At 36.3% G+C, this 11,160-nt stretch overlaps 1 protein-coding gene across 1 annotated transcript; it reads right to left on the bottom strand.

Moving 5' to 3' along the window:
- Positions 1-295: 295 nt before the first annotated feature.
- On the bottom strand, positions 296-3,624 carry LOC140931315 (uncharacterized). The gene has a single exon (XM_073381098.1). The coding sequence runs from the start codon at positions 3,604-3,606 to the stop codon at positions 1,792-1,794; it is 1,815 nt and encodes a 604-aa protein (XP_073237199.1). The 5' UTR covers positions 3,607-3,624; the 3' UTR covers positions 296-1,791.
- Between the last annotated feature and the right edge of the window lie 7,536 nt (positions 3,625-11,160).

The following is an 11,160-nucleotide window of genomic DNA, read 5'->3' as shown; positions in this document are numbered from 1 at the left end:
TCAGATTATTAACCCAACTATCAAACTGATAATTGATTATAGTAGATTATAATTTTGTGACCCCTGTGCGCCACTTTCAACACTGAAAATAATTTTGTAAGTGAACAAAACAAAAAACCTACCCTGCAAGCAGAGGCTTATCTGTCTCATAGTTAAACCAACTAAATATAATCATAATCATATAAACTACATTAAGAGCCCATCAAAAAGACAACACAGGTGTATGAATGTCCTTATTTGTCAGCAATGTTTTCGTGAATTTTCCACAACAAGACGCTACGGAGCGTACACTTCGGCGCCGTGATTGTGGAACTGATTAATTCCAAATGCGGAGGAATAGTAAGAAATGAAATATGGTAAGAGTAAGGAGTTAATTTGTGAAATTATGGGATTTGTCAGGATATTCTGAAAAAAACAACATTCAAGAGGCCTACTTGTCAAAAACTAGCATTTCGGGACAAATTGTCTCTGAGATACTAGCCCAGTTATGCTCTGATGACTCCATACAAATCCTTCTAAATTTGACTTGGGTCTAAACGTTTAGACCCAAGTCAAATACGAGGTTACTGGCACACGCCGGGTCAGCTGTCTCAAAAAAGTCGTCATTTAGTTACCGCGGTCACACCAGCGGTCTTACCCAAAAAAAATGGCGGCCAGAAGACAGCGTTTCTCCCGCGAACAATTGAAGAAGTTTTGGTGGAGAGTGGAGAAGCCGAGGAAGATGAAGGCCCTGAAATTAATGTAAATGATATTTTGGAGACGTCGATAGGCAATTTTACTGCTCTTCGGCGCTCTATTTCCAACTACACCCATTTTAGGGAGGAAGCTAGTCAGCTAATGCTGAATGTCTACCACCGACATGAGGTTGGGGTGCATGGGATGGATAAATCTCTCATGTCTTCCCTCCCGGCGTGGCCCATGATCACATCAGAGGTTCTGATCTGGCTGAACAGGATAAGAAGGCGGATGTCGGCAAACCCGAAGGCTTCCAATCCATGGACTATAGAGGTGAAGCGTGACCTCCCCCAAGAAATATTTGAAGTTTTAGTGAAGTCTGTGCAGGGGGCGCCTTCAGCTTTTGGGGTGTCAGTGGAGGACAATGTGATTAAATACACTAAAAAAAATCGTCTCCTGCGCGATTTCTCGAAGTTTTGTGGCATCCCTCAGAGTGAAGTCGCCAATAAACTTAAGAAAAGCTTTGGCGGAAACCGTAAAGGTTTTAAAGCAGAGGTGCTTGCGAGCAGAAAAAGCCTCTTTCTATATTCTACAATTGCAAACGAAAGCAGCTAACTCTAGTTTGCAATTATGGATGTTGGAATGAGTTTGGGTACAGTTTTCATGGGTAGTAAAATATGACATTTAATTACCTTCTCTTTTTTTTTCTTACTATAAAATATACAAACTATTTTTAAGTGTTTTAATTTCAGGGGCAGATCTGAGAATCTCCAAAGTACATTTTTCATTGCTAATATAATTTTACAGATGATTACAGTATATAATATATGTAACGCTTCAAAATATCTCAAGGAAACACTCGAGACAACTCTCAGAGTGGCCACTATTCAGTGCATTATGGCCTGTTAAATCACGGTAAAGTTACATAAAATGGAGTTGTGTGCAGTCATTTGTCACTCAACAGATTATACAAGAAATGCTGAAGTTTCTGAAGCAAAAACAGATAGCAGCTAATTGCGAAGGTCAGATGCTGTTTACTTACCCCAATAATGTGGTGGCTGCAATTGACACTTCATGTAACTTCACCTTTTCATGATTTTAAATACTTTTCTGAGACTAAGATAACCCTGCAACAATTTTCCCTTCTTTTACACTTTTATGTATTAGTGTCATAAGATGATCACCACATAAACAACAGCTTTGGTCAGCAGGATCAGCTTTATGTAGTCCACAATAACAATAGTTAGTGTCATTAAAAACCCTTTGGGGAATGTAAACATTTTTACTAGGAGTGTAAGAACAAGGTTCATGATGCTGTTCAGGTAACCATAGTAACATAATAAATTCATGCCTGAAAATTTCAGCCCACCGATTCTGGTAGGTGGTGTTTGCACTCAACTTTTGCAAAGCTATATGCTTAGCTTCTCTACCTTCCATTGTTACTGTCAAAAGACCTTGACCATACTTATCATAGACTTGCCTGGCATGAGCAGGCACAACATGACCAATGGTCCAGATGGTGGGATTTACTGAGGTGGGTAGTAGTAGTGCATTGGCACGATAGTACTCTTGTGCTAAGGTCGGAAGTTGCTCAAGATGAGTATCTTCCACTTCAAATCGATTGATGATTGAACACAAATCCCTCAGTCTTAACCCAACATAAGCAAGGGTGAGCACATTCTGCTGTTGTTTTTGACTGTCTCCTTCCTGCCTCAAAAATGTCAACAACCTTGCAAAGTTGTGACAAAACAACCGTGACTCTTTGCCTGTAAAACGATACTGTAAATCCCCCGACTTACCCTGTGTTTCGTCAAACCATTTTCGAACCTTTTTGGCCAAGCGACCAGCCTTCACTTCACATTTGAGAGCAGTGACCACTCTCCCTAGACAGGTATCCTGTGGGACCTCTGCAAATGTTTTACAGGTTGCTGGTATGTTGGATTTGGCCACTGTCTCCTTTAACAATACTTTGAAAAAATACCCCCAAGCATTATTTTTGAGATGAAGTGGCTCTACATGAGCTTTGTCAATTAACTTACCCACCAAAGGAAGACATTCTTGACGGCTCTTTTGACGAGCTATAAATTCTGTTACTTTAGTTCTCTTCTGTTTTCTGGACAAAGGTTTCCCATCCAGGGAGGACTTCAAAGAATCTACTTTTTGAACAACCTTCAGTCTACTTGAATACTCCCAGGGTTTCCATTTACATGAAGGGCTGGACCCAAATGTGCCGCTTAAGTCAGTACAGTCATTTGTACTCACATTTGCAAATGACGAAAAGAATGTAGCAGAATTGCTTAGCTCCCCACCAAGCATTGCAAGCATTTTCATGTCATTGGGAAGCTCCTCAAAATGAAATGACACTTGTAAACCATTAATTTCAAATATACGTCCATCTAAATCTACAATTTGTTTGCATACAGAATTTAAGTACTTTTTTACAACAGGAGACGTCTCCTCTACATTAGCACCAAAGACTAAAAAATTGTCACTGCTGGATGCCACTCTCTTTCCTACATTCAGAAAACTAATAAGGAATGAACAAGCAGATTCATTTTTACCAAAAGGACATCCATCCCCCCCAAATGCAACAAGAAACCTACCCTCTGTTTCCCCAAACCATTTCAATGCACCTTTGCGCTTCCCCTGCATATTTAAGTAAAATTTTGCTAGCCGTGGTAAATACTCTCGTAAATCTCTAAAGCACCCATTAATATTTTCATCATCTATGTCAGTACAGAATTCTTCCTCAATATAATAAACCTTTCCTATGTCAATCTTTTTAATTTCACTTACAAGAGAATTATAAGTGATAAGTTTTGGTATGGGACAGTTTGGCATAAAATTAATTGCTGTTTTACCCCCCCTCTTTAAATTACTGGACTTCATTGAGGATGCCTGCCTCACAGCTTGATATTTCCTTTTCCCCATTACCCCAGAAGTATAGTAAGTAGCTACCCTTACCAAATCCAACACTGTTTTGAATGTATTTTTAAGCTATTTTTGAAAACTGTTTTTAACCTGTTTTGTGAAATAGGTTTTAAATAGGGTGGAAAGTGTATTTTTAATGTATTTTTCGACTGCTTTTAAAGGTGTTTTAACCTGTTTAAAACGCTATTAAAAAAGAAGTTTTAATGTATTTTTAAATTCGTTTAAAATATATAAAAAATTCCAGGGCTTTTGCAAGGCTCAAAACAGGTCTAAAATAGTTTTTAAATATCTTATAAATCGGAATAAAAACAGGATAAAAACAGTTTCAGAAACATATTTTAATTTGCTATACTATTTTAAAACTATTTTTAATGGCAATTTTAAACGTATTTTGAAAAAAACAGGTTTAAAATAGGTCCACAAATATATTTTTAATATATTTTTCGACTGATTTTAAAGGTGTTTTAACCTGTTTAAAACGCTATTAAAATGTTATGCTTCAAAATATATTTTAATAGCTTTTTAATGGGTTTCGAAATTTAGTAAAATAATCGTATTTGCAAATACAATAAAAATACTTTGAAAATAGTATTAAAATACCACAGAGGAAGAAAAGCAATAGCACGCGTATATTGTGAAAATACATCAAAAATAGGATGCAAAAATGCAAAAACAGTATAAAATTGTAAGAAAATAGCCTTAGAGTTGTCTGAAAACAGTACAAAAATCGGTCGAAAGAGCATAAAAACAGTACAAAAACAGGATGAAAATACCATTTAAATTCATGAAATAAAATGAATACAAAACCGTCGAAAATTACTCTGAAAAAGCAAGATTTACTTCTGCGAAATTTCTCCACACAGTCCTACGCTAGGATTTCACGGGAATTATCTCTTAGCCGATTACTTTACGTTGATTTCCCTACGAATTCTCGGGAAATTCTTATGGAATTTTTCAGAAATGCTGAAATCAATCTTTAGCCTGTGTACAAACCCCCTCCCCTCAATAAAAATCGGAGGGGAAGGGGGTCGGTACACAGGCTATCAATCTTCCGCTTCAAAAGAGTATTGCGTTACGTTACCGGTAAATAATAATCTACATACATGTAACTTACATTTTTTATTATATTCACGGCTTTACTCAATTATTATCAGAAGCTTGCAGGCTACGCCTGAACATTTAATTATTGGCTGATAAAGAACAACATAAGAATAACACCATCAAATTTACACGAGCATGAAAGAGGTCGGTGACGTGACATCAAGTGACTGAGAACAGCGAGGCATGGAACCCTGTAAATACTAAAATTGCCGTACAGGCGGGAGTATATAAATGTTTACTACCCTTCATTTGTTTCTCATATGGCGTATACTTAAGCGTCTTAGTAACATGTTATGCATATATTGTGTATAATACTCACATAACAGAAGACTCTTGGATTAACACACAAGACAGCACAAGACCGCGTGCTTCGGAGTGAAACTGAACCAGATCCTTTCAAAGTACATAACAGTCGCTGAGGAGTCATACCCATTTTTGATCCGTGATAAATGCAACATCTACGTGTTCAGACAATCCGCAGAGTTGAAATGTATACTTTTGTAAGACCGTATAACAAACAGTAAAATCAAGCGCACCCGCCATCACAGCAACCGCCGGTACAATAATTTGAAATGAGCAAAGGACAAAGGACGGTTTGTTTATCACGTGCATTTGTCACATCACCGCGGCGCGAAGTCGTGATTTCAGTCGCGCGTGACATCTTAGAAATAATATGCCATGCATGTGCGGAATAATCTATGAGAGAAAGATAACCATATGTCGGAGTTTATTCATATCTGAGCTTTGTTTCTTGATGCAAATATATATATGAGGTGAGATCTTAGCTTGGATAATTTATTTATTATGTAATTTCAAGGGCTTATTTTAGATAAACCTCTGTTGACCGCGTGCATCCGGTTCTCGGCCCGCGGCTTCGGCTGTTTGTGAAAAAATTTCTATATGAAATTAAAATGCGATTTTAAGAAGTTTCTTTTAAAAAACTTATGGAAAGTCCCGTAACTGCATTAATTGAATCACGGCTAAAATCTACGCGGAGATTTTCGCAGAGAGCTTGCAGGTAATGAACAGTGAGGAACGGATAGATCTTTTTAATATCGGAACACTGTCACAGTTACGTGTTGTCATTCAAAGCTAAAACCTATTCCTAATTTTCTTCTCTTTTTTTATTTAATTTAGATTTAATTTTTCGCTCAGCTTCGAACTTTGTTGAGAGGAGAATCCGGTCCACAATATGTGACAGCTTGTTTTGAGTCATTTATGAGTTCGTGACACGATGAAGGCTTAAAAATTAACTTTGTGCAATTGTTACTTTTATTTATAGTCTGAGTATAAGTCTCCCAAAAGACATTACAGTATTGCACCCTAGTAATAATAAGTTATAAGTACACTACTTTAAAGTATTTACAATAAGGTAAGCATTTGATGACTTTAAGCAGACTTCAAATAGTTTATGGATAATCTGTTTTTATAGTCAGAGTGCTGTGTGCCCAAAATACAATTCAAATAGACCTCAAAACAGTGTTTAAGTACCCTATTTAAAAGTATTTAAAATGCGGTCAGTTCTTAAGGTTTTAAAACATATTTCAAATAGTCTATTTGAACTCTGTTTGTAACTTTGTCAGTGGATGCGTCTCAAAATACATTTTAGATACAACTCAAAACAGTGTTAAAGTACCCTATTTAAAAGGATTTAAAATACGGTCAGCATTTAGGCTCTTAAAACATATTTCAAATAGTCTATTTGAACTATGTTTATAACTTTGTGAGTGGATGCGTCTCAAAATACATTTTAGATACAACTCAAAACAGAGTTAAAGTACCCTATTTAAAAGTATCTTAATTACAATCAGCATAAAAGCCCTTAAAACATATTTCAAATAGTCTATTTGAACTCTGTTTGTAACAGTGTTAGTGGTTCTATGCCCAAAATACATTTTAAATACTCTATTTTAATCATATTTATTAAACAAAATACATTGTAAATTGATGAGAGAGGTTTTCCTTTACATGAAATACAATTTAACTACACTCAAGATATATTTCAAACAGGGGCGAAAATTTAAATTTTTTTGTCAAATAGTATTAAAATACAGGAAAATAGTGTTCAAATACTGAAAATACATTTTAAATACTTTAAAATCAGTTTCAAAATACATATGGTTTGGTAAGGGTATACTTCGCAATATATTATCTTTTGAACATTCAAATTCTGCCAACTGCCTTCGCTTACATTGCTTAATGACATAATTTGTAACCTTACTGTTAGATAATATATAATCACCAAGCACACTAGTTTTGCATTTTTTAGAAACAGTGTGGTAGAGACCATCAAGTGCAGGTCTTTTGTTAGATTTTGTTCCTCCATGAATCTTCATGGCAGCCTGAAATGTTTCTCTACATCTACGCTGTAGTGTCTGAGGTGAGACAGTGTTCGTTGGTGGACGTACACGTGTCACTGTTTAAAAACAGAGAGTAAAGATTATGGTCTGTTACTTTTCATATTTTTAAATTTATATCAGCAGATAAATGTCATACACATGGGCCTCCTTTTATTCAAACAAATATTTTCTCATACAAAAATGACAAAGTCATCTATCTTTATTTCACCTTCAGGGGTGTAAACATTCTTTTCTTGACTCTCAGCTGACAGACATTCTTCAAGTTCTTTTTTCTGAAAAATATTATATTGGCTTACACCTAAGTATAAGTAAGAGGTTGAGTCATGCTGGGACCAACCTTCCCCGAAAATATTTTTTCAAGTTATATTTGTAGCATGTTGCTTTTAAAATCTGTTTTGATCAGATTTTTTTATTTCAATTGGTTAATGGGAGGTTTCAACAGGAGATGCAATTATGACCAGGCTGATTATCAAAGATTATGCCATCTCATATCTTATTTGTGGCCGCCCTTGTAATATCACAGCAAGCTGGCAAAAAGCATTCCGTTGTTTTTAAAACCTTGTACCCATTCATTTCAAAACGATAGTCTCTTCTACATGTGCAATTGTACTTGCTTAAATCTGTCAGTATAATTTTGGAGAAATACTAATGTCTTTAAAACATTGTTGTCAAAATCAAAGAGCTAAAAAGATTCTGTGTTTATGAATGTAAATAGATATTAATATATTCCAAATATTACATTGCATTGAGTCATGCTGGGGCCAACCTTCTGCAAAAATATTTTTCAAGTTTTATTTGTAACATGTTGCTTTTAAAATCTGTTTTGATCAGATTTTTTTATTTCAATTGTTTAATGGGAGGTTTCAACAGGAGATGCAATTATGACCAGGCTGATTATCAAAGATTATGCCATCTCATATCTTATTTGTGGCCGCCCTTGTAATATCACAGCAAGCTGGCAAAAAGCATTCCGTTGTTTTTAAAACCTTGTACCCATTCATTTCAAAACGATAGTCTCTTCTACATGTACAATTGTACTTGCTTAAATCTGTCAGTATAATTTTGGAGAAATACTAATGTCTTTAAAACATTGTTGTCAAAATCAAAGAGCTACAAAGATTCTGTGTTTATGAATGTAAATAGATATTAATATATTCCAAATATTACATTGCGTGCAGTAGTTTGGATTTTTCATCTTTAGTTTTGATTCTCTCAGTCTTAAATAAGAGAATTTAACAAGCAACGGTGTTTACTGTATATCAAATGTCGATTTCTCCTCACTTGCGTGACTACATGTTTTGTTATTGACTAAGAGGAATCTCTTACAGGATCTTGTTACAAATTTATGTCGATCTGTGTTAAAAAAAGGCCCGATATCGGATAGAAAAAAGAAAAACGTTTCGATTAAATGATCATCTACAGACATGCAAAGAATAAGAAAGAATAGGTAAACATGAGAAGGAAATCAAACCTCGTTCCAACCCTCGTTGCAATCGTATGTTAAAATTGTAAGCAGAATTTGAATACCTTATTATCTAGTCTCTGGATTTGTCGCTGCAAGGTTTTCACCTCACTTGAGAGGCTGGCTTTTTCTTTGGCTAGCTCTTGCTGCCGGATTTTTCTTTCCTTTGCGTATTGCCCCACGGCAAAGCGGACATAATCTTTTCTTTTTTGAGGCATCACTGGTGTTGAAGATTTAGAAAATAAGGCTCAGTTATTTGAGTACCAGCCGATTTCTACGAGCATCTGATACAAAACACCCATAAATGAAAGCATTATTTCTGTAAAACTAAAGTGAAATCACCAAAACTAAAAACATACGATTCTTACCAAAGGTTTGGGGTTTCCAAGATTGCAGTTCTCGACTCTGGGTTCAGAAGAACAAAAAAGCCTTTTGAAGCCGAAGTTTGTCATTTTCAGGCCGTTTGCCTATTGCTCCATTATGGGGCGAAAGCGAAGACGAAGGAAAAATCACATATCAATCTTTTCCCATCGATTTTGGTATCAAAATATTCCTTGTTTTTCGCGCTTTTACGGTAGTTCGGTTTTCGATTTAGCCCGCGCTTTCCCGGGTTGCAAATCGAGCGCTATTATACTGCCGTAAACTAGTTCCCAGGTTGACCAAAAATAACCACGGCCAGGACGCCATTTTTGGCGACATTGGCGTGACTAAAAAATGCCGACAGCTGACCCGGCGTGGCAGTGAATAACAAGTCTAACAAAACAAACAGTGAAAAAATAATTCTCTGTTTTCCTTAGTCACATCAGGCTTCAAAAACAGCATAGCAGTCTCATGTGCTGATTAAAGATATGTAAGGCATGGGTAAGTAGTCAATTATGTTGAGCATGGAATTGGCTAAAACTCAATGTTACGAGTTCGAAGGTTTTGACAATAATTATTCACTGACTATCAGCACGCATGGATGTCGGATTAACTCAAGGAAGCTTACAGAGCTTCAACACACAGCATCCGCCAACACAAACTTGACTTGAACTTAAGTAGAACTAAACAGCCTCTGCCAATAATAACAAACCCTCACTTGAACTTCAGATATCTTACGGCTTCCGCCTACTTGTAAACACAGAACTTGAAAATCGAACTTCGTCACGCTTGACTAAACACAGCAGTCCAGCTCGTGGGAAAAAATTTCGTTCGTCAAAAGAACTCGCTTGGAACTTGTATACCGTTTGACATAAGGTTCTAGAAAATACTAAACAGGCGAATAGTAGTAGCTTTTCGACATATTTTATGATTTCGGTAACTGATGCAAATCTACTGACTCATGCTGAAATTTAAACATGTCCTACTTAAATTTTCATGAATAATCCAAAAACGTAGAGAACGTTCGAGAAAGTCACGCAACACACGAAAGCAATTTTACTACGTAACACTCAACAAAGACAAAATGTCTTTGTGTAGCATTTTGTAACTTTAAATTCATCATAAAACAGTTCTAAAGGAGGTCTCACTCGTGAAATGTTCTTCAACACTCGAGGAGAAACTTCGTTTCTCTACGCGGCCACGTAATATCCTCTATTTATTCCTCGAGTAAATTAAAGACTAAACTCGAAGTGAACTCAAGAAATCACGAAGTAGTCCGGTCTCATTTCGTGAAATAGCCGAAACAAGCAGAAAAGTCACGAACTTGCACGCCCAATCTTGTCCCGATACTGGTGCATCATTTCATAACTATTTTTCACAGCTCGAACTACCCTGGGTCGCAGTAGCGCAATCGGCTAATCCTCAACTTAGAGTCTCCTCTGATCTGAAGGTCACACAGGTGAGTCGGTTCAAACCCCGGGAAAGCCAAAATAATCATTCTTTCTTCCTCAAAAAAGTTAAAGAATAAATCAAAGAAATCGAAGTGATCTGGAGATATCTCGAACTAATTCGGCTCTCACCTCGTTAAATAGCCGAATAAAACCGAAAACCGACAAATTTTGCGTGCCCGATCTTGCCAAAAAATGGCAACTTTGATACATTCCTGAGCGTCGCGAATCCTTTACTTCGCGCTCCGCCGAAGTAACAAGCAATTGAACATTTGTATAAGCAATACTCCTTTTGCTTTAAGTTTCTGATCAATGATTGATAATCAGCACACCACTACCAAGTCATGTCTCAATTAGAGTACAAAAGGGCCCATCTGACGAGCAAAGCGTGTTTGACTTAAAAGATCTATTATCTCCAAATGAGATAGAAACTTTTACAGTGCACATGACTCAGATAGGACTATCAAATTTTTGAACAACTGGAGTCTAGCCTTAAGTCAATTTGCACATTGACATGGCAAAGTGCAGCCCCAAGTAATATGTAAAACAAACCAAAGTCAGGGACTAAGAAAGATTTTGCTCTAAAAATCAAATCTATTTCAAAGTGGAGAATACATTTTGGATTGCTATATTACAAACAGTGGAAACACTCTTCACCTTTTGCTATAGCTATTAGAGCGGGATTAATGCTTTTTTTACATCTGATAGGCAACAAAAACAATAACAAAAACATCTTAAATTCTCTATTAAAGCCCCCTCTCTCAAATAAGCCCTCCTTTTAAGTGGAAGAAAGTTTTAACAATAAGCCCCCTTCTCTTTTAAC

This window comes from Porites lutea, chromosome 3, assembly GCF_958299795.1.
Source record: "Porites lutea chromosome 3, jaPorLute2.1, whole genome shotgun sequence".
Lineage (NCBI taxonomy): Eukaryota > Metazoa > Cnidaria > Anthozoa > Scleractinia > Poritidae > Porites > Porites lutea.
This window is presented reverse-complemented; position numbering and strand designations above follow the sequence as displayed.